The 25,148-nt window shown below is 41.9% G+C and overlaps 1 protein-coding gene across 1 annotated transcript in view; it reads right to left on the bottom strand.

The window, feature by feature from the left end:
- The window catches only part of garem (GRB2 associated, regulator of MAPK1), a 109,266-nt gene that overhangs the window by 28,931 nt on the left and 55,187 nt on the right, over positions 1 to 25,148 (bottom strand). The window contains exon 3 of the mRNA XM_078216097.1: positions 8,212 to 8,342. Coding sequence (XP_078072223.1) covers positions 8,212 to 8,342 — 131 coding nt within the window. The remainder of the gene's footprint in view (positions 1 to 8,211; positions 8,343 to 25,148) is intronic.

Here is a 25,148-nt window from a genome sequence, read left to right on the forward strand (position 1 = left end):
GACAGTCAAAGAGTTGCAATATATTTCCAACCAGGATGATGTGTGGTTTGAAGAACTACTTTCAGGTGTTGGTGCTCCCATGTGTCTATTACCCTTGTCAGTCTGAACGGTAGCGGCCAGAGGTTTGGAAGGTGCTGCTGAAGAAGCCTTGGCAAGTTATGACAATCATTTTGAAGATGATCATGCAGCGATTGTGACACGTGGAGGGAGCATATATTTAAGATGGTAGATGAGGTGCCGATCATCAGGCTGTTTTACCTTGGATGGTGTCAAGTTTCTTGAGCATTGTTGGAACTGCAGTCATCCAGGCAAATGGAAAGTATTCCATCACACTCCTGACTTGTAGATGGTGAACAGGCTTTGGGGATCGGGAGTCAGGAGGTGAGTTACTCACCACAGAAATTGCAGCCTCTTAACTGGTCTTGTAGCCATTGTATCAATACAGCTAGTGCAGTTCAATGGCGACCCCCAGGGATGTTTACAGTGGAAGATTCAACAATGGTATTTGCCATGGAAAAATCAAGGAGAAATGGTTAATTCTCTTTTGTTGGAGATGATCATTGCCTGTCACTTGTGTGGCGCAAATGTTACTAGCCACTTTTCACCCAAATTTGAAGTGTTGTCCAAACCTTGCTCACACGAGTATGGATCACTTCAGTAACTGAGGAATTGCGGATGGAACATCAGTGAACAATCCCACTTCTGACCTTTGGATGAAGAGGAGGTAATTGATGAATCGGCAGGATATGATTGTGTCCAGTAAACTCTTCTGAGCAATTCCTGCAGCAATGTCCTGGGGCTGAGGTGATTGGCCTCCAACAACACAACCATTTTCTTTTGTGCCAAATATGACTCCAGACACTGGAGTTATCCCTGATTCCTAAAGACCTCAACTTTGCTAGGGCTCCATAGTGTGACATGGTCAAATGCTACCTTGATGTCACAGGCAGTGACTCTCACCTCCGAATAGATATATATATGCAAGTATAATTAATAGATAAATACACTAATAACTAGCAAGTGTTCACAGACATTAAAATTAATATTTTCCTGTACTCCATCTCATTATTGTTTGGGGTCCGACCCACAAAAGTGGTGTCATCAGGAAATTTGAAAATCGAGTTGGAGGGGAATTTGGCCATACAGTCAGAGGTGTATAAGGAGTATAATAGAGGGCTGAGGACACAGCTGTGCATATCACCGGTGTTGAGGATGATCCTGGAGGAGGTGCTGTTGCCTATCCTTACTGATTGTGGTCTGTGGTTTAGGAAGTTTAGGATCCAGTTGCAGAGGGAGGAGTTGAGCCCCAGGCCACGAAATTTGGAGTTGAGTCTCGTAGGAATAATGGTGTTAAAGGCTGAGCTGTAGTCTATGAATAGGAGTCTGACATAGCAGTCTTTGTTATCTAGGTGTTCCAGGGTTGAGTGCAAGGCCAGGGAGATGGCATCTGCTATGGGCCTGTTGTGGCAATAGGCAAATTGTAGTGGATTTAGGCAGCCTGGGAGGCAGGAATTGATTTGTGCCATGACTAACCTTTTGAAGCACTTCATAATGATGGATGCCAGAGCCACCAGGCGATAGTCATTAAGGCACGCTGCCTGGCTTTTCTTTGGTACTGGGTTGATGGTCATCTTCTTGAAGCAGGTATGGACCTCAGATTGGTGTAAAGAAAGGTTGAAGGTGTTGTGAATACCCCTGCCAGCTGGTCAGCACAGGACCCGAATGCTTGCCTGGGTACCCCATCGGGGCCAGTTGCTTTCCGTGGGTTGACTTTTGAGAAGGCTGCTCTGACGTCGGCAATTTATGACCTCGGATAAAGATTCGTCCAAGGCTTCTGGGATGGAGGACGTGCTCTCGCTGACCTCTTGCTCAAAGAGGGCATAGAGTGCGTTGAGCTCAATGGGGAGGAGTGCATTGGAGCCAGCAATTTTACCTGCTTTCATTCATCCACTAGTTACAAAATAAGAGAAAATCTTCCTCAAAAAATGCAAACTCAACTGCCTGCATCTGTCAACAAACACACACAAATAAATTAAACAAAGGAACCTTCTAACCAAGGCTTCACTCTGCATCACTATCACTATGGCAATGTGGCATGCTTTGGGATGATTCAAATAGAAATGCAAACAAATTTTACCTTTAATAAAACTCGATTCTGCAACCCATATGAATAATTTATTTTTCTCATTGGTATTATGACTTTCCAGACTCCCTGGCTCCATTACAAGTTTAGAGATGGGTCATTCATTATTCAAGATTTTTTAACCCTCAAACCTGACCTTGTAAGATAAACAGAGGCTACCTTCTAAGTAGAGTAAAACTAGCCTTGAGCGAGTTGCATTTACAGCAGAGTTTTTTAAAAACCAGTTCTTCAACCAGGTGCTCCAATTTTCTACAGTTAAAACTTCAATTCTCAAAACAAAAAATCATTGTCTAAAACGTAAGAAACATTTTGTTATATATGAAGTGGTAGCGTAAATGTTATAAATTTCAATATCACAATTGCAACCTTGAAATGCAGATTAATGCATGTTATCCATCTTTATTTTTTAGCCTTCTGTGCAACTGCTTCACCTTGCAATAGCATTTGGAATTACAGCAGTGTGCCCCCAAACTGGATCATTATTACTTGTGTTTCTGAACAAAATGCTGCCATCTGCACTGCCAATTTGCAATGATTCTTAATTAACAACTTTGGAGGCAGGTTGTCAGGTGCAATGTTGCAGTGAGTTCCATATTTTTAAGAAGCTGTAATGATCATTGTATTTGTTGCAATGCTATTGGTTCCCAGTGTGACTTCATGCTAAGTGTACAGTCATTACAATTACTTCCATTCCAGCCTTGGCTCAGTGGTAGCACTCTCACCCGAATCAGAAGGCCATGGGTTCAAAGCTATCAAAATAAATCAGTAGATAATCCACACAGGACACATCTCAGTACTAACTGGAATACTGCATTGTTGGGGATAGTCTTTTACATAGAAATCAGAAGCAGGAGTAGGCCATTTGGCCCTTCGAGCCTACTCCGCCATTCATTATGATCATGGCTGATCATCAAATTCAATATCCTGATCTCCCCCCCCCCCTTCCCCCATATCCCTTGATTCCTTTATCCCCAAGAGCTATATCTAATTTCTTCTTGAAATCAGACAACGTTTTGGCCTCAACTACTTTCGGTGGTAGTGAATTGCACACATTCACCACCCTCTGGGTGAAGAAATTTCTCCTCACCTCAATTCTAAAAGGTTTACCCCTTATCCTCAAACTATGACACCTAGTTTTGGACTCTCCCCACCATCGGGAATATTCTTTCTGAATCTACCCTGTCAGAATTTTATAAGTTTCTATGAGATATCTTTCTTGGGAAGAAAGGAACATGTTTAAGTCATTCAGCACCCTCAAGCCTATCCCGCCATTCTGCTGAATTATGGCTGATGTGTACCTCAACACACTTTACCCATCTTTGATCTACAGCAAGTCCTCACTTCAAGTTGCAGTTGGGTTCCTGAAAAGTGCAACTTTAAATGAAACATAAGCGAATCAGATTTCCCCATTATAACCAAAGTAGTTAGGTTTTGTTGGACCTTTATCATCAGAAAAAAATTGAAACTATATCTAAGTTGAAATACTTTACATTGCTAAATTTCTACATTTGTAAATGAAAGCCTTTTTAAAAAATTTAAAAAGATAAAAGAAATATGCTGACTCTTTCTAGTTGTGTCTGGCTCACTGTATCTCTTGCATATAGCCTCACTAGCAACTCCCCGAACTGAAGGGGAGCGGGGGAGGCGAGGGGAGGGAGAGATCACTCGACCCTGTTAGACATGGTGTAAAATAACATTAAAACAAAACTCCTGTGCTAAATGCAAATACCAAGTCTGTTAACTGACCGACCTAAAAGGGGGAAAATTAAAACAAGGACTTGCTTATAGCTTTGCATATCTCTATTCCTAAATACATACCCTGTCCTGCTCGATACATTTGTGTCATCTCCAAAGCTGATTATACAATTCTAACCCTTCATTAACAAAACAAAGAACAAAGAACAGTACAGGAACAGGCCCTTTGGCCCACCAAGCCTGCACCGATCAGGTTGACCTATCTAGACCAACCGCCTGTATCCCTCTATTCCCCACCTGTTCACGTGTCTTTCCAAATAAGTCTTAAATGTCGCTAACTTGTCTGCCTCAACCATCTCACTTGCATTACGGGCCCCCACCACCCTTTGTGTCAAAAACTTCCCCCGTACATCTCTATTGAACTTTCCCCCCCCCCCACCCCCTTACCTTGAACTTGTGCCCCCTTGTAATTGTCATTTCTGCCCTGGGAAAAAGCTCCCAACTGTCCACCTTATCTATGCCCCTCAATTCTATTAGGTCGCCCCCTCAGCCTCCGTCTTTCCAGGGAGAATAATCCCAGTTTATTCAATCTCTCCTCATAGCTAATACCCTCCATACCAGGCAACATCCTGGTAAATTTTTTCTGTACTCCTTCCAAAGCCTCCACATCCTTCTGGTAGTGTGGTGACCAGAATTGGATACAGTATTCCAAATGTGGCCTAACCATCGTTTTATATAACTAACATAATTTGCCAACTTTTATACTCTATGTCCCGGCCGATGAAGGCAAGCATGCCATATGCTTTCTTCACCATCTTTTCCACCTGGGCTGCCACTTTTAAGGATCTGTGGACCTGTACTCCCAGATCTGTGTGTGTGTGTCGATGCTCCTGATCGCTCTGCCATTTATTTTATAGCTCCCACTTGAATTGGAGCTACCAAAATGCATCACCTCGCATTTGTCCAGATTAAATTCCACCTGGCATTTCTCTAGATTAAATTCCACCTGGCATTTCTCTGACCAATTTTCCAGCCCATCCATATCCTGCTGTATTCTCTGACAATCTTCATCACTCTCCGCAACTCCAGCAATCTTAGTATCATCCGCAAACTTGCTAATCAGACCAGCTACATTTTCTTCCAAGTCATTTACATACATTACAAACAACAGAGGTCCCAGCACTGATCCCTGCAGAACACATTAAAGACCGCCATTCAGAAAAACACCCTTCCACCACTACTCTCGTCTTCTATGGCCAAGCCAGTTCTGAATCTATCTAGTTAGTTCACCTTTAATCCAGTGTGATTTAACCTTTTGCACCAGCCTGCCATGAGGGACCTTGTCAAATGCTTTACGAAATGCTTCCCTCATCATTCTTATCACCTCCTCAAAAAGCTCAATCAAATTAGCAAGACATGACCTCCCTTGTACAAAACCATGCTGAATGTCACTAATACGACCATTCAGTTCCAAATGTGTATAGATTCTATCCCTAAGAATCTTCTCCAACAATTCCACTATCACTGATGTCAAGCTCACTGGCCTTTAATTACCCAGGTTATCCTTGCTACCCTTCTTAAATAACAGGACAACATTGGCTCGCCTCCAATCCTCTGGGACCTCATCTGTGGCCAACGAGGAAACAGATTTTTGTTGGAGGCCTAGCAATTTCCTCTCTCGTCTCCCTCAGTAATCTTGGATAGATGTCACCTGGCCCAGGGGATTTGTCTACTTTAAATGCTTTTTAATACACCTAACACTTGCTCCCTCGTAATGAAGACTTGCCCTAGAGGGTTCACATACCCCAATCAGCATGTCCCTTTCCTTTGTGAATAACAATTCAAAGTAAGCATTAGGGATCTCCACTTTCTTTGGTTCTATGCATAATTTCCCTCCTTTGTCTTTGAGTGGACCAACTCTTTCTCTAGCCACCTTCTTGTTCCTAATATATGTATAAAATGCCTTGGGATTCTCCTTTATCCTGCCTGCCAAGAACATTTCATGACCCCTTTTTGCCCTCCTAACTGTGTTTGAGTTCTTTTCTACTTTCCCTGTATTCAAGTGCTTCATCTGTTTTTAGTTGCCTAGACCTTATGTATGCATCCTTTTTCTTTTTAACTAGACTCACAATTTCCCTGGTCACTCACGGTTCCCAAATCCTGCCTTTCCTGTCCTTCCTTTTCACAGGCACATGCCTGTCCTGCACTCCAATCAACTGCTCCTTAAAAGACTCCCACATGCCAGATGTGGATTTACCCTCAAACAGCCTCTCCCAGAACGACAGCCTCCACATGTTGCCTAATCTGGTTGTAGTTAGCCTTCCCCCAATTTAGCACCTTAATCCTAGGACCATAAGACATAGGAACAGATTTAGGCCATTCGGCCCATTGAGTCTGCTCTGCCATTCAATCATGGCTGATATGATTCTCTTTCCCACTCTCCAGCCTTCTTCCCATAACCCCTGATCCCATTATTGATCAAGAACCTATCTGCCTTAAAGACACTCAATGACCTGGCCTCCACATCCCTCTGTGGCAATGAGTTCCACAGATTCACCATCCTCTGACTGAAGAAATTCCTCCGCATCTTAGTTTTAAAGGAGTGTCCCTTCACTCTGAGGTTGTGCACTTGAATTCTAGTCTCTCCCACTGACAGAAACATCCTCTCGACGCCCACTCTATCTAGGTCTCTCAATATTCTGCAAGTTTCAATTAGATCCCCCCTCATCCTTCTAAACTCCGAATATAGGCCCAGACTCCTCATATGTCAAACCCTTCATTCCTGGGATCATTCTTGTGAACCTCCTCTGGGCTCCCTCCAAGGCCAGCACATCCTTCCTCAGATACTGGGCCCAAAACTGCTCACAATATTCCAAGTGGGGTCTGACCAGAGCCTTATGCAGCCTCAGCAATACAACCCTGCTCTTATATTCAAGCCCTCTAGAAATGAGCGCTAACTTTGAATTTGCCTTCCTAACTGTCAAGTGAACCTGCATGTTAACCTTAACAGAGTCCTGAACCAGGAGTCCCAAGACCCTTTGTGCTTCAGATTGCCGAAGCCTTTCCCCATTTAGGAAATAGTCTATGCCTCTATTCTTCCTACCAAAGTGCATAACCTCACACTTTCCCACATTGTATTCCATCTGCCACTTCTTTGCCCACTCTCCTAATCTGTCCAAGTCATTCTTCAGCCTCCCCACTTCCTCAACACTACCTATCCCTCTACATATCTTTGTATTATCCACAAATTTAGCAACCATGCCCTCAGTTCCATCTTCCAGATCATTAATGTATATAGTGAAAAGTTGTGGTCCCAACACTGACCCCTGTGGAACACCACCAGTCACTGGTTGCCATCCTGAAAAGCACCCCCTTATTCCCACACTCTGTCTGTCAGCTAATCATCTATCCGTGTCAGTACCTTGCCTCTAACACCATTGGCTTTTAGTTTATTTAGCAGCCTCCTGTAAGGCACCTTGTCAAAGACTTTCTGAAAATCCAAATAAATCACATCCACTGGCTCTCCTTTGTCTAACTTTGTTACCTCCTCAAAGAATTCTAACAGATTTGTCAGACATGACCCACTTTTGATGAAGCCTTGCTGACTCAGCCCTATTTTACCATGCATTTCCAAGTAGTATGAAATTTCATACATAATAACGGATTCCAAAATCCTGTGGCTGTTGGGAGGCCTGCAGTACATCCCCATCATAGTGACTGCCCCCTTCCTGTTTCTGAGCTCTACTCACAGTATCTCGTTACATGATTCTTCCAAGGTGTCCTCCCTCTGTTTAGCTGTAATGTTCCCTAACCAGTCTGCAACTTCCCCACCTCTTTTGCCTTCCCCTCTCTCGCTCTTATATATATCACCAACTTATCAGAAGATTATCTTCAATACTATGCACGCCCGCTTTTGAACAGACCATTTCTAATGAAGTTTCATTATATCCACACATTCTGCTACCCACCATGCCAAGGAGCATTTTTAAAAAAATCAAATAGATTAGGTCATGACCTGCTCCTTCACAAATCTGTGCTGAAGCATTTTAAGCATCCTATCTTGTCATGAGTATCTTACATTTCATATTTGAAGAGAGTGGCCTCCATTTTAAATCACAGTTAACAAAACTAAATACAGAAGCTACTTTAAATCCATAACCTTCATTAAGTCCTTGCTTACTCAATTAACAGGTCATCTTCACGGTATCAGGATGGTAACGTTTGTAACTATTTCAGAGACGAAGAATTCAGCATTTTGAAAAATATCAGAACATTTCAGTTTCAGATCCTCATGCTGTAACTCTCACACGAACATTTGCAGAGTAGCTTGTCTTAAACATGCAAGTCCTCAAATATTTGTTCCAAATTCTGACCTTCACATTGAATGTTATTTCCTCCATGACGTACACTCGTTCAGGGAATGCTTTTGCCACCTCCTCCACACTGCTGAAGTATTGGACAGGCTCCTTGATATCTCGGTCCTGTTCCAGTAGCTTAAATTGTCCTGGAAGGGGCAATTAAAAAATAAACCATGATTCAACAAATGGTTCACCAGTAGTACCCATCTTTAAATTCCTAAGCTTATCTACTTACCTGTCTGCACATACTCGAAATCACCAGGTCAGCTGAAAAAAGAAGACAGCCTGTCCTTCCAAGAGATAGAAAGAGTATGTATGAAGAATGTTTAGGGCCAGAGGTGGTAAATAGAACATATAAATGGTCTGAACCAGGATATCAGACATAACACAAAAGGCAGTGTTCATTTTAACCTGTTAATCGTAACTAACCAAGAAAACATGATGGAAATGGAAAACATAATATATCCTGGGACTTCAGTGCCCATCGGATAATTTCAAATATTTGATTCAGAAAGACCACTAATCAGGAGCTGGGCATTTAATTTTAAAAGGACTAATTTCAAAGAAAATGGAGCAGCAAAACCAGTTTGATGGACAATCTCAGACTAAAAGAGGGTAACCCTAAATCAATTGAATTTCATAGAAGGAAAGTCTCCTCAGATACAGAAGCAGTCCATGTCCATATGCAGCAAGACCTGACCAACCTTCAGGCTCGAGCTGATATGCAGTACGTAATATTCATGCTACACAAGTGCCAGATAGCAACCTCTTCCACAAGAGAGAATTAATGATCGTGCCTTGACATGTAACAGCATTACTGTCGTTGAAGCCACTACTATAAACACCCTGGGGGAGTTACCATTGACCAGAAACTGAACTGAACTAGACTAGCCATATAAATACGGAGGTTACAAGAGCTGATCAAAGGCTGAAAATTATGAGGCAAATAACTCACCTCCTAAGAACATACAAACTCGTAGCAGAAGTAGGCTACTCGGCCGCTTGAACCTGCTCCACCATTCAATAAGATCACGGCTGATCTGACCTAAACTCCATATTCCCGCCCACCCCCAATAACCTTTCACCCTCTTGCTCATCAAGAATCTATTCACTTCTGCCTTAAAAATATTCAGACCCTGCTTCTACTGCCTTTTGAGGAAAAGGGTCCAAAGTCTGATGAACCTCAGAAAACAAATTGTACCCATCTCTCATATTTTTAAACAGTGATCCCTGGTTCTTGAAACCTCCACAAGAGGAAACATCCTCTCCACATCCACCCCGTCAAAACCTCTCAGGATCTTGCATGTTTCAAACAAGTCACCTCTTACTCTTCTAAGCCCCAGCGGATAAAAGCTTAGCTTGTCAACCTTTTCTCATAAGACCCTAGGATGAAGTCCATTAGGACCTGGTGTCAGCATGTAACTCCAACAATTTACTCAGTACCACATCCATGGTGACTGTAATTTTCCCATGCTCCTCCCTCCTCTCCATTCCCTGATTTACAGCTATTTCTGGGATGTATATTGGGAGGGATTCCCCAATCTTCTCAGACGGCCGGAGGGAATCGCGACGCTCTGCTGAATGAGTTGTCGGTCAAAAATCGAGATTCCTGATGGGCGCGAGTGTTGTTGGGATTCACACGATCCGCACCGATGCCCTCGATAATTATGCAATCCCATTAATTTTAATACAATTAGTGGGTTTGACAGCCCATTCACCAGCCCTCCATCATACACCTAGCCCCTAGCCCCCCCCCCCCCCCCCCCCGGCAACAGGAACAGCACTGGGTGGCACTGAGAGGGTGTCTTGGAACCTGTCCTGGTCCCTGCATGCTGATGCTATAGTTAAGAAAGCCCATCAATGCCTCTACTTTCTCAGGAGATAAAGGAAATTCAGCATGTCCACTACGACTCTCATCCATTTTTACAGATGCACCGTAGAAACCATCACAGCTTGGTATGGCTCCTGCTCTGACCAAGACTGCAAGAAACTACAAATGGTTGTGAATGTAGCCCAGTCCATCATGCAAACCAGCCTCCCATTCATTGACTCTGTCTACACTTCCCGCTGCTTCGGAAAAATAGCCAGCAAAATCAAGGACCCCACGCACCCTGGACATTCTCTTTTCCACCTTTTTCTGTCGGGAAAAAGATACAAAATTCTGAGATCACGTACCAGCTGACTCAAGAACAGTTTCTTCCCTGCTACCATCAGACTTTTGAACGGTCCTACTATATATTAAGCTGATCTTTCTCTGCACCCTAGCTATGATTGTAACACTATATTCAGCACCCTCTCCTTTCTTTCTCCCCTATGTACTCTATGAACGGTATATTTTTGCCTGCATAACGGGTAAGAAACAATACTTTTCACTGTATCCCAATACATGTGACAAGAATAAATCAAAATCAAAAGTCTGAAGGGGAGGGGTCAGGTCAGGTCACTCATGCCTGCATGGTCTATGGTGGGGGTTAGGGAATAGAAGAGTTACCCATTATTTGTGGGTGGGAGAGGAGATGAGCCTCTTTGGTAAGGGGCTAATGGTGTTGCCCTGGTCAGTGGGGGAGGGAGGGGCTCAATTTCATTTTGTGGGTGAAATGGGGCCTGTCTTCGAGCGTGGAGATCGGGGTGCCCTTTAAAAATGGTGCCCCAATCTCTGAACAGCCTGGTCTGGCAGACAAGTTTCATGAAATGACCTCTTTAGCATCTGTCAGGTGAGTGAACTCCACCTGAAAATGCTCCCAGCGCCAGTGGGAAACATTCTTGCTTTCCCACCAGCATGGGCACTTAGCCTGAAGGCAGAAGAACTCCACTCATTCTATCCTCGACAGTGAAGACCAATGCAAAATACCTGGTCAATTCATCTATCTCCTTATTTTTCTCAGACTCGCTTTCAATAGGACCAATTCTCACTGTACTCAAAAAATATCTATAGAAAATCTCTATCAGTTTTTATATTTTGAGCTAGCTTTTTCTCATGCTTTAACCTTTTCTTCCCATTAATATTTTAGTCATTCTCTGATGAATTTTATATGCTGTCCAATCATCTAACCTGCCACCCATCTTTGCACAAATATATGCTTTTTCTTTTAAGTTTGATAATATTTAACTTTTTTAGTTAACCATAGATGATGGGTCCTCCCCTTGAAATTTTTCTTTCTTATTGAACTGTACCTATTCTGTGTATTCTGAATATCCCCTTAAATATCTCCCACTTTATTAACCTATCCCTTAATCCAATTTGCCAGTTCACTCTGGCTAAACTCCTCTTTCATGCCCTCACAACTGCCCTTATTTAAGTTTAGAAACTAATCTGGGACCCACTCAGTGCTGCCGAGGGGCAGCTTCACTATAAGGTCATTAATTAATCCTATCTCATTGCACAATACCAGGTCTAGTACAATCTGATCTCTGCTTGGCTCCAACACCCACCCATCATCTACAGATGCATGTCAGAAGTGTGATGGAATACTCTCCACTTGTCTGGGTGAGTACAGCTCCAACAATACTCAAGAAGCTTGACACCATCCAAGTCAAAGCAACCTACCTGACACAACACCCCATCTTAAACATTCACTCCCTCCAAGGCTCCTTTGACAGCATCTTCCAAACATGCAATCTCTGCCATCTAGAAGGACAAGGGTGCAGGCACATAGGAACACCACCATCTGCAAGTTCCCCTAGAATCTACACACGATGCTGATTTGGAACTGTATCACCGCTCCTTTACTATCATGGGATCAAAATCCTGGAACTCCATTCCCTGCAACACGGTGGGTACATCTACATCGCATAGACTGCAGCAGTTCAAGATGACAGCTAATTACGAATGGGAAGAGTAACAATGCTGGCATTGCCAATGGTACCCACATCCTTTGAAAGAATAAAAAGAGTAAAAGGAAACATTCAGGTAGATTTCAACTTGAGCTACAGATCAGCTGGCCTTTATAAAAAATGAAAAGCAGCAATGCAAACTTTAAGCCAGGATAACAAGTAGAAAATCGACAACATTATCTCTATAAATCCTCTAGGGAAAGGGTTCACTGGGATGAATATGTACATACAGAAACATGTTAATGTTTCGTCCAGATGTGTAAAGAGCCCAAACAAAACATATCAGGACTTATCGTAATTGGGCACTCAGAAGGGGTAAAAAGTATAAAAATGCAAACAGGACTGAAAAAATTGATACATAGTTTTATGGGATTAATGTAATCTAAGCAGGACTTGGAAAACATAAGAAAGGTTGTAGATTGTGAGGGTGCCACTTGACTACTACCATTAGAAACACCTTTAGGTTATGTCACGCTCATCGTCAAGAAAGGTGACAAAACAGGCCCAGGGACCAATAACCTGCCAATCTTATTTCAATCATGTGTACAATAATGGAGTCAATTATCAGAACCAATTTTTGAGGACCATCTGTATGATAACCACCTGGTTAACAGACATTGGATTTAAAAGATGAAAATACAGCCTGGTCAACTTCCTTGACTTTACTTTTGAAGGAGTAACCGATGCTGGCTATGAAAAACATGCCATTGACAAAGTTCCAGATGAAAGGCTAAATCCCTGTGGGGATTAGGGAAAAATCTTAGGAGACAGATTAGAAATTGGTATTTGTTAGTGAAATGATACTGGGTGTGGAGAGCCTGAGGAATTGGAGGAGGCCAAGAGCGTTCCTAATTTACATCAGTGGCTTACATATGAACAAGGAGGAGGCCATCTGTCCCTCTAGCCTGCTCCGCCAATCAATAACTTTATGGCTAATCGAAGAGTAATCTCCAATCTGCACCCCGCCTACCTCCAATGCCTTAAAAATATTCAAAGATTCTGCTTTGTCACGATAGTAGTGCAACTGATGTGGATATATATTTATGGGGAATGTTTACAAATTCAGCTTTATGCTACAGGCAGTCTGGTGGGAATGCAGCTCAGATTTTGGGACAACAGGGTAATTATTCATTTCAGCCTTGCAAGTGTTTATTTTAAGTTGGATTAATGGACTTATGTTTACTTAAATTCTCCTAGGATTTCTGATTAGAGTGATTGACAGGGTCATGTGGTGATGTGATTTATGTGCAGTTTGGGTCTGTAGCAGAGAAAAAAACATTTGCAGAAAGCAGTTAGGTTGCAGCTGAAGCCTGATTGAAGTTAGAAGGATTTTACAGGCTTCTCCCTCTGAAAGAAAGTAAGTATGCCTGGGTTTGCTAGCTGGATTTATTTAAAAGTTGATTTGATTTACGCACGAACAGGAACAGTCCTAAGCTAGAAACTAAAGTTGCTTCCTTTCATTTTGTTCCACTGTTAATGGTTAAGCTGCTTCATTTGTTATAGTTAGATTTAAACTGTGTTATTAAATAAAGTTTGTTTCACTATTAAAGATCCCTACTTTGTCAGTGGAATCATTCCTGGAAAGAAATATCCTATCCTCACATTTATGCCAAAATCGAAAAATTGTTGGGGTCTAGTCTGGCTTGATAATATACCTTGGGATTCTGGTCCGGGATCCTAACAGCTCCCAACTGTCTTTTCAGGAAGAGATTTCCAAAGACACATGACCTTTGGAAAAAATGTCACCTCATCTCAGTTGTAAATGGGTGACCCACTATTTTTAAACAGTAACACCGAAGAGGAAACATCATCTCCACATCCAACCTGTCAAGACACCTCAGGATCTAGTATATTTCAATCTAGTCATCTCTTACTCATTTAAACCTCAACAGATACAAGTGTCTACACCTCTGATCTGCAATCACTTCCATTTAGTAATGCTTCTCTTTTATTATTCCTGCCAAAATGGACAATTTCATATTTTCCCACATTATACTGAGAAATTCAATCCAATCTCATCAGTGATCGGAACATTGTAAATTGCCTCCAGGTTATTTTATGAGCCACTGAAAATATTTTCATTTCCTCAAAGATAGCTTTTCGTAATAAATCTAGCCAGCAACTCTCACTTTAACTTTGATTCCATCCTTAGTCTTTCATTTAATAGTATTCTTGGCGTTATATTTACGTATGAGATCTAAAGGAAGATGGTGAATATAAGTAAAATTAGCAGCAAACAGAGACAGGACTGGGTTACGAGTAAAACATATTAATTAAAAAAGCAATAGAGAGGTGACAATCTATAGAAACCTGAAAAGATCTTTAATTTTAGGACTTGTGTTCATTCTTTTCCATGACAACCCAGATAGAGTGATTGAGAGGTGACTTATTAGTCATGGATATGGGTTTGTTGGGAGATTAAAGATGGCAACTTGTTCAAAGTGATTCAAAACACAAATTGCAAAATCATGTATTATTGTTAAATGGTTAAGGAAAGATCAGAATAAAATTGCACTTGCCTTGAACACAAAGCTGCTTCATCTGTTTCTAATAAATCTCAAGTTGCAATAATAGCAACAAGTAATCTCTTGCAGAGACTCAAGGGCTTTGCATCAAAAGATACGCGCTGGCAAACCTTAATACCAAAGTTCCTAGGTGATCAATCTCAAATGATCTTGTGATAATATCTGAGAAGTCTAATCTAGTTTTGAGAATATCCTAATGCTTTTTGCTCAATTTTATATACGTTAATTACTTATTAATTTGCAGGACCCTGAGCCTGCACTGAGCTCTAACAATCAATTTTACTGTCCCCAAGCTGGACATTTCTGATTCTTAAGCATTCCACAAGGCAGAAACAGGTTGCAATGCTTCCTATAAATGAGGTAATATGTGGAGGCATTATGTTCCAAGATGCAGTATTCATTAAGTGTGCACCATCTAACTAAAATGTAGACAAGCTTTAGATGAAGGACAGTTGATCCTAACAAAATTCAATAGGAAGCCTGGAAAAAATGTTCTTACACTGTACCGTACTGATAATCTAGCTAACTATTCTACTATAAGTTCAATTTTGTGTCTTTAATAATCTTCTAGGTAAACATGCGCTATGATTTCAGGATTTTTGCCAGAATTATGAAAATGCCTGTTGTTAGATTTATCTCAACTCATAATATGAACAGTGCTTGCCCCACATTCACTCATTGAGAAATTTCTTCCAATTAAATATTAGGGAGGCAAAAGCCTTGGTTTTTGGTATAAAACAAACAACATTCCCACTTTCCTGATCATTGCCTGAGGCTCAATAAGATTATTCAGAACTCCATCATTCTGTTTGACCCCAACCTGAGCTACTGTACACAATATTCTCTGCATCACCTCTGCAACAATGCACATCTATAGCCCTGCTTCAGCTCATCTGCTGCTGAAACAGTCATCCATATCTTTGTTACCTCCAGACTCAAATATTCCAAAACAAAAGAAAAATACTGCAGCTGCTGAAAATTGGATTTTCTTTTAAATTCATTTATGTGGGCACTGCTGAAAGTCAGGATGGCAGGTGGACTGGAGGGGAACTTCCCAGGTGGTGGTGCTCCCATGTGTCTGCTACTCTTGTCCTTCTAGATGGTAATGGTCATGGGTTTGGAAGATGCTGTCTCAGGAGGTTTGATGAGTCACTGCAGTGCATCTTGTAAATGGTACACACTGCTACCACTGTTCGCCGGTGTTAGAGGGAGTGAATGTTTATGGATGAGGTACCAATCAAGTGGCCTGCTTTGTCCTTGATGGTGTCATGTTTCTTGAGAGTTAGAGCTGCAGTCATCAAGGAAAGTAGAGAATATTCCATCACAATCCTGACTTACACCTCGTAGGTGTGCAGTTTTGGTCTCCTTATCTGAGGAAGGATGCTAAAGAGGGAGTGTAGAGAAGATTTAGCAGACTGATTCTTGGGATGGCAGGACTGACATATGAGCAGAGATAGAGTCAGTTAGGATTGTGCTTCCTGGAGTTCAGAAGAATGGGGGAGTGGGATCTCAGAAATCTATGACATTCTACAGGACTAGACCGAGTAGATACAAGAAGGATGCTCCCAATGGTGGGAGCATCCAGAACCAGGGGTTACAGACTGAGGATACAGATTAGGACAGAGATGAGGAGAAATTTCTTCACCCAGAGAGTGTAATTCACTAGCACAGAAAATAGTTGAGACCAAAACATTGAATGTTTTCAAGAAGCAGTTATGCACTTGTGGTGAAGGGGTCAAAGGATATGGGAGGGGGAATGGCAGGATTTGGATGGTTACCATGATCATAATGAATGGCAGAGCAGGCTCGAAGGGCCAAATGGCTCCCCTGTGCTCCTATTTTGTTCTGTTTCAAAAAGTTAACCATCTTATAACACCGAATTGTCATAACACAAGGTACTTAGAAGATCATAATATGATTGGATGCAGTCATAAAGATTAACAAAGGGGGAATCATGTTTGACAAATCGAGGCTGTAACATGTTGGATAGGTAACGGGGGAAACCAGTAGTGTATTTGATTTTCAAGAAGCATTCAATAAGGGTGTTACACAAAATCAGGGCTCATGATACCGGGAGTTATATATTAGATTGGACTTAGGATTTGTTAATGCATAGAGAGCAAGAAAGAATAAACTGGCCATGCCTCATCAGGCCCTGCAAGGATCATTGCTGTATTCTACCTGTATTGACATGGTGGATGTTTAAAGGATGTTTCCTCCCATCGGTCACTCAGAACTAGAGGGCACTGTTTTAAAATTAGGGGATGGCCTTGCAGGACAGGGATGAGGAGAATTTTTGGAACACACTGTCTCAGAAGGCAATGGAAGCAAGATCATTGAATATTTTTAAGGCAGATTCTTGTCAGGCAAGGAAATCAAAGGTTATTGGGGTAGATGGGGAATGTGGAACTCAACATAAACAGATCAACTCCAATCTTATTGAATGATGGAGCAGGCTCGAGTGACAAATTGCCTACTTCTGCTCCTATTCCGTATGCTCGTAATTGGGAAAACTACACATGAAAGTGAATGCCACGCATAGCAAATGTGCATGCACAAAGGGGGCATCAAGAAGTGGCATTTATTTAAGTGACATGTGACTGAGACACGCTGATATGAGATATGCTGACACTGGAGGTAAAATCATTGGTAGGCAGCAGACACAGCTCGATAATTTACCTAACAATGGAGTTAAGAGGAAAGCTCAGGCTATCATCGGTGACCCTTCTCACTCTTTATATCATCAATGTGAAAGGCTCCCTTCAGGCTGGCACTTTCGAATGCCTATTGCCAAGGAAAATCTGTTCAATAGGTTTTTTTGTTCCTAGTGCTTACTGAATAATAATGTAAACTCAACCCACTGCTTTTATTTATTTATTCAACTGCAGTAATGGCAGAGTGCAATGTGTTATGTTTGTATGGTATGGACGTGTCACATATGCACAAATGTATGAATGTAGGCATACATGAAATATTCATTTTTTTTTAAACTGATGACTATGTCTATATGCTATACTGGAGGTGATGCCAGAGACAAATTTCTACTTTCACATGGACAATCAAATTCTATTCTATGCTATATTCAGAGGGGCATGGGTAGCCTTGTACGTGAATTACAGAAAGTTGACATGAGAGTACAACAAAGCAATTAAGAAAACAGATGGTATTGTAACCTTGATCATCAGGGATTAGAGTACAAGAGTAAAGAAGTAAAGACTTACTATAAAGCTTTGACAAGATCACACTTAGTACTGGGTACAGTTTTTGTTTCCTTACCAAGGAAAGATATACTTGCCTTTAGAGAGAGTGTACTGTAGGTTTACTAGACAGATTCCAGGGATGAGGGAATTTTCATGAGGACAGATTGAATAGACTAGGCCTATATTTTCTAGAGTTTAGAAGAATGAGATATTATCTTATCGAAATATCAAAATTTTAAGGGCTTGATAGTTTAGATGCTGGGAGGATGTTTCCCCTGTCTGGCGAGTCCAGAACTAGGGGTTTATAATCTCAGAATAAGTAGGATACCATTTAAGGACAGAGATGGAGAGAAAGTCCTTCACTCAGAGGGTTGCAAATCTTTCAAATTCTCTCCCTCAGCTAGCCGGTGAATGCTCAGTCATTAAGTATATTCAAGACAGACACTGACAGATTTTTGTATACTAAGGGAATCAAGGGACTTGTGGACTTGAAATCAAGATCAGCCACCCCCAAGCGATGTTCTTATTGAGTGGCAGAACTCAATAAGAAAATCGCTTGGGGATGGTGGAGGGTATGGCTTAACACCTGCTTTTATTTCTTGTATTATGAAGCTGAACGATCAGCACTTCATCTTTTGATTAGCACTTTACAGCCTTTCAGACAGCTCAACAATTTCAGATAATGCCTGCCTCAGTGTTTTCAGACAGCAGCTGTTGGTGATGGGTCTGCTATTCCCAGTTATACCTTTGCTAGGTCCATCCTTTGTTTCCATCACCATGTCCTTTTGCCTTGTACCATCCATCTCTTTAAACATTTAATCTCTCCTGCCTTCAAAATTTTAACAAACCTTCATTTTTGTTCTTTTCTCCCTCCCCTGCCTCTGCACTTGCTTATATGTTGCATCATTTTTCCAGTTCTGACAAAACAAATCGAAACATTAACTGTTTTTCTCTCCATAGTTGCTGCCTGACCCGAGTAGTTGAGTACAGGTATTTCCAGCACTTTGTATATTAATTATTCCAATGCTCTGTTGGCAACTCTCATCTTCAACTCTGTAAATTGGAGCTCAAAACTCTGCTGTCCATATCCAAGTGTGCACCAAGTTCTGTTAACCCATCAAACTTGCCCCCACTGAACAACAATGGCTTCCAGTCCAGCAATGCCCTGAATTTAAAATTTGCATTATACTCAGAGTCCTCTGTGATTTTGCTCATGTCCATCAATGTATTTCCACCAGGTTTACAGCTCTCAGAGATCATTGTAGACCTTCAACTCCAGCTTCTCGCCAACCCCAATTTGCACTGGTCATTATGTCTTCAGATGGCTCAGTCCCAAGTCTTGAAATTTCCTTCCTAAAACCACCCTCTCCTTCTTTAAGAGACTTTTTGAAACCTACCTTTTTTCAAACCAAGAACAGCTTCTTCCTCGTTGCCATCAGACTTTTGAATGGACCTACCTTGCATTAAGTTGATCTTTCTCTACACCCTAGCTATGACTGTAACACTACATTCTCCACTCTCTCCTTTCCTTCTCTATGAACGGTATGCTTTGTCTGTATAGCACACAAGAAACTAAACTTTTCACTGTATACTAATACATGTGACAATAACTAATCAAATCACCTGTTCTAATATCTCCTCAAATGTTTGAGTGTCCAATTTTGTTTGCAACACTTGAGTGCCTTGGGATGCTTCACTACATTACTGCACTATATAAATGCAAGTTCTTATTGAACAGAAACATTTACTGATGGAAAATGTCTTGTTCTACATGCTGTCTTTCCTCTACTCCCCTTCACTCAAATTACTTTCTTAGCACAACATTGAGAAAAATATGCTGTACTATAGTATCTAATGTTAATATTAACATTATCGGTATAAACCGGAAACCATGAACAGGGATATCCACTGCTTGCTGAAGTCTGGGCCTGAGACGCTCAAGTCAGGTGACCCTAACCTATACAAGAATGCCAGATATGATCTAAGGAGATCCATCAAAGATGCCAAAAGATAATACCGGACCAAGCTAGAGTCCCAGGCATGGACCCCCACCGACTATGGCAAGATCTGCAAGACATAATAGGCTACAAGATGAAGGCATGTAAAATCGCCGGCTCCAACGCACCCCTCCCTGATGAACTCAATACATTCTATGCCCGTTTTGAGCAGGAGGTCAGCGAGAGCATGCCCTCCAACCCGGGGGCCTCGGGTGAACCTGTATCTGAAGTCACCATTGCAGATGCACCAGAGCAGTCTTCTCAAAAGTCAACCCACGGAAAACAACTGGCCCGGATGGGGTACCTGGACAAGCACTCAGATCCTGCGCGGATCAGCTGGCGGAGGCATTCGCAGACATCTTCAACCTCTCTTTACAACAATCTGAGGTCCCTATCTGCTTCAAAAAGACGACCATCATCCCAGGTACCAAAGAAAACCCAAGCAGCGTGCCTTACTGACTATCCTCCAGTGGCTCTGACATCCGTCATTATGAAGTGCTTCGAAAGGTTAGTCGTGGCACAAATCAATTCCAGCCTTCCGGGCTGCCTGGATCCATAACAATTCACCTACCACCAGAACCGGTCCACAGCAGACGCCATCTCCCTGGCCCTGCACTCAACCCTCGAACACCTAGATAACAAAGACACCTATGTCAGATTCCTATTTATTGACTACAGCTCAGTCTTCAACACTATTATTTCTACAAAACTCATCTCCAAACTCCATGGCTTGGGGCTCGGCTCCTCCATCTACGATTGGATCCTGAACTTCCTAAACGACAGACCGCAATCAGTAAGGATAGGCAACACCACCTCCAAGATCATCCTCGCCACTGGTGCCCCACAAAGCTGTGTCCTCAGCTCCCTACTATACTCCTTATACACCTATGACTCTGTGGCCAAATTCCCCTCCAACTTGATTTTCAAGTTTGCTGATGACACCAGAGTAGTGGGTCGGATCTCAAACAATGACAAGACAGGGTACAGGAATGAGATAGAGAATCTGGTGAACTGGTGCAACAACAATAATCTCTCCCTCAATGTCAACAAAATGAAGGAGATAGTCATCAACTTCAGGAAGAATAGTGGAGAGTATACCCCTGGCTGCATCAATGGGGGCGAAGTAGAAATGGTTGAGATCTTCAAAAGTTTAGTGTCTAGATCACCAGCAACCTGTCCTGGTCCCCCCATGCCGACATCTTGGTTAAGAAAGCCCACCAACGCCTCTACTTTCTCAGAAGACTAAGGAAATTTGGCATGTCAGCTACGACTCTCACCAACTTTTACAGATGCATCATAGAAAGCATTCTTTCTGGTTGTATCACAGCTTGGTATGGTTCCTGCTCTGCCCAAGACCGCAAGAAACCACAAAAGTCATGAATGAAGCCCAGTCCATCATGCAAAGCAGCCTCCCATCCATTGACTCCATCTACACTTCCCGCTGTCTCGGAAAAGTAGCCAGTATAATTAAGGACCCCACACACCCTGGAAATACTCTCTTCCACCTTCTTCCGTCAGGAAAAATATACAAAAGTCTGAGGTCACGTACCAACTGGTACGGTACGGCACAGTAGCACAGTGGTTAGCACTGCTGCTTCACAGCTCCAGGGACCTGGGTTCGATTCCCGGCTTGGGTCACTGTCTGTGTGGAGTTTGCACATTCTCCTCGTGTCTGCGTGGGTTTCCTCCAGGTGCTCCGGTTTCCTCCCACAGTCCAAAGTTGTGCAGGTTAGGTGATTGGCCATGCTAAAATTGTCCTTAGTGTCCTGAGATGCGTAGGTTAGAGGGATTAGCGGGTAAATGTGTAGGGATATGGGGGTAGGGCCTGGGTGGGATTGTGGTCGGTGTAGACTCGATGGGCCGAATGGCCTCTTTCTGTGCTGTAGGGTTTCTATGAGTTCTTTCTAACTGACTCAAGAACAGCTTCTTCCCTGCTGCCAGACTTTTGAATGGACCTACCTTGCATTAAGTTGATCTTTCTCTGCACCCTAGCTATGACTGTAACACTACATTCTGCATGCTCTCCTTTCCTTCTCTATGAACGGTATGCTTTGTCTGGATAACATGCAAGAAACAATATTTTTCATTGTATACTAATACATGTGACAATAAATCAAATGAAAAATTTGAGTGATGCCAAACATATCTTTTCTTCGTATATGAATTAATTAAAATAATAAAACATGAACCAAAACATTAGCCAGAATACAACTGCTGAAATATTCATAATTACAATGAGAAACAGAGGAAGTAAATTCAACCAGTTAGAGCATATGGTGCTATGATACATTGTAACACATAAAAATGCCTTGGCTTTGAACTCAAACATTAATTAAGCATGAACTTGATTTTATTGATATTCACCACCTTTGTCTACTATACTGCAAAAATTATGAACGGGGCTAGGAAGGTGCAACATACAATTCCTGAGGCAGAGTATAAATATTTATTTCACAGTACTTTTATACAAACATAGTTGAGGAATTGCCAATCAAGTAAACCAGGATATCTACTTCTTTTCAGGAGTAAACCACAAATAGAAATTGCTATGTTCAAATAAGTTCTCACATAGGCATATCATTTAGGCTTAATAACAGGCTCTACCACTTCAAGTTTTTGAATGGCTTATGAAAGAGAGTACAACATTTACTTTTGGCACATATACATCTCCTACATGTCGATTCAGCCTGTAAAATACTGATATGGAGATTTATGCTTGATACTACTCTAACATTCAAGTAAATTCTGATAATCTTGATAAATAGCCACATTATTTCTATGATTTCTATTTCTATTATTCAACTTAAGGAATTAAAAAAAATATTTTGAGCAAGTGCAACTTGATAACACTTTCAATGACATTGTCCATCACTTCGCTGAAGCCTAATGAGGCAATTTGTTGAATTGGATTTGTTCTACTTTTTGTGGACAATATTGGGCAATAGTAGTTGCATTGGAACAACTTAGAGGTGCGGCTGGTGCTGGAGGAGAAGTCTTCAACACCACAACTGTGATGTTTTTGGGGTGCCAAGCACTTGCTTTATCCAGTGCACTCGGCCAATTCCCGATATCAAGTGTAGTGGTATTTAATTGGCAGAAGTCTGGCATTTGTGTTGCTGGGGTCCTCAGAAGGAGGCCATGATGGGTCATCCATTTGGCACTTCTGCATTCTATGATTCTGGCTGAATGCCCCAAATGCTTCAGTCTTGTTTTTGCACTTTAATGCTGGGCTCTGCCATCATTGAAAATGTGGAGATTCATGGAGCCATCTCCTCCTCCTGTTAGTTGTTTAACTGTCCACCACCATTCATGACTGGACACAGTAGGACTGCAGAGCTTGGATTTGATCCACTACTTGTGGCATCACTTAGCTGTATCTATAGCATGCTGCTTCTACTGTTTAGCATGTATATTATGGCTTTTTTTTTTTAAGTGCACCCTGTGCTTCTCCTGGCGTTTTCCCTGACATTCTTCATTGAACTAGAGTTGGTCCCCGGCTTGAAACTAACGGTAGAGCGAGGCATGTAGTGGTATACAATTCTGCTGGTGCTGATAACTCACATCTCCTCAGCTACTGGATCTGTTCTGAATCAATCAATCTCATCCAGCATGGTGGTAGTGGAACACATGATAGAAACATAGGAGCAGGAGGAGGCCATTTAGCCCTTCAAGACTGCTCCACCATTCATTATTCACCATGGCTGATTTGCAACTCGATAGCCTGATCCCGTTTTCCCCAAATATCCTTTTATCTCTTTCGTCTCAAGTTATATATCTAACTGCTTCTTGAAAACATTCAATGTTTTGGCCTCACCTAGTTTCTATGGTAGCAAATTCCAAAGGCTGACCACTCTCTGGGTGATCATAACTGTGGACAAGACTTTATGTCTACCAGGACCATGTGCTTACTCCTAACAAATCTGTCATAGACAGATGCAAATACAACAGGTAAGTAGGATGAAACAACATTTTGTTGGTTTTCACATCAGTAAATATATCATTCAGAACTTGGTTATCACTGTTGCTACCTAGCCACTCTTGATGATGGACACTGAAGTCCCCCAACAGTAGTGCGTTCTGTGTCCATGCCAGCTTCAGTGCTTCTTCAAATTGGTGCTCAACATGAAGTACAGATTCATGAGCTGAGGGTGGGTGGTAGCTGGTCAGCAGGAAGATTCCTTGGCCACATCTGACTTGATAGATATCAGCCATTGTTGAGGAGCCCCAGGGTCACTCCTTCCTGACAGTATACCACTGTGCCGCCGTCACTCTGCTCTGTCAATGGGTCGGCAGATGGCTAGGGAAGATTGGAGACTAGAACATTAACTGTGTGGCATGATTCTGGGAGTATGACTGTCGGTTTCACAGCTCTCCCAGTTTTGGTACAAGCTCCTAGATGTTAGCTGGGATGACTTCACAGGGTCAACTGGGTTGGATGGGTCTTTGTTGCCTCTGATGTCTAGGAAAGTGCTGGGTGATCCATCCAGTTTCATCTTAAATAAAGCAGTTTGATAAAACTGAGTGGCTTGCTGGCAAGAGTCAAAAATGCTCTTGTTGGTCTGGAGTCATATATAAGTCAGACCTAGGAAGGATTAGTCTTCTCCCTAAAGGACGCTCGTAAACCAAATGGGCTTGTAAACAATCTGGTAGTTTCTTGGTTACCACTATTAATTACTAACTTTTTTATCTCAGACTTTACTTAATTAATTGAATTTTAATTCCCTGGCTGCCATGGTGGGATTTGTATCAGTTCAGGCATCTAGAGTACTAGTTCAGTAACACAACCACTATACTACCATACCCAATAGGTGATGATTTGGCATTTGGTATATAGTGCATTGGTTCCTCAGAGCATACATGTTGGTAATTCCAGTCTGCCTACACAAATTGCTGAAAATGCAGTGAGAGAGATTAAAATACTGCTAAAACAAGAGCTGAAGTGAAACCTCAGAAATCTTTTCTGCTTAATACATTTCCACATAATGGTTGCATTTATTGTGGAAATATAATTAAGTGCAGCTTGTGGGACAAGTGGGAAGCGGGAATTTTCACGAAAATTACAAATTAATCTGCAATGACTAAATACAATGGATTTAAAATTTTACAGATATGGCAAGGCATATAAAAACGGAATGCCAGATAATATATACGTTGGCTTGCAATCTGATCATTGCAACATAATCATTTCAATCCAGAATATTCATAATCTCTCATTTAAAGCTGTTCAAAACAATAGAATTGTCCCAGTTTGAATTAACTAATTTAGCTTTATGTGCTCACCCCTCTGTCCCCACCCATTCATCACTACACTCACCAGCATCCCATCATCCATCCATGCCCATCCCCCGCGCACGCTGTTGATACCCGTTTACGTTGCAGTCACACAAACCCACATC

The sequence above is a fragment of the Mustelus asterias genome, chromosome 7 (assembly GCF_964213995.1).
Source record: "Mustelus asterias chromosome 7, sMusAst1.hap1.1, whole genome shotgun sequence".
Taxonomy (NCBI): Eukaryota; Metazoa; Chordata; class Chondrichthyes; order Carcharhiniformes; family Triakidae; genus Mustelus; species Mustelus asterias.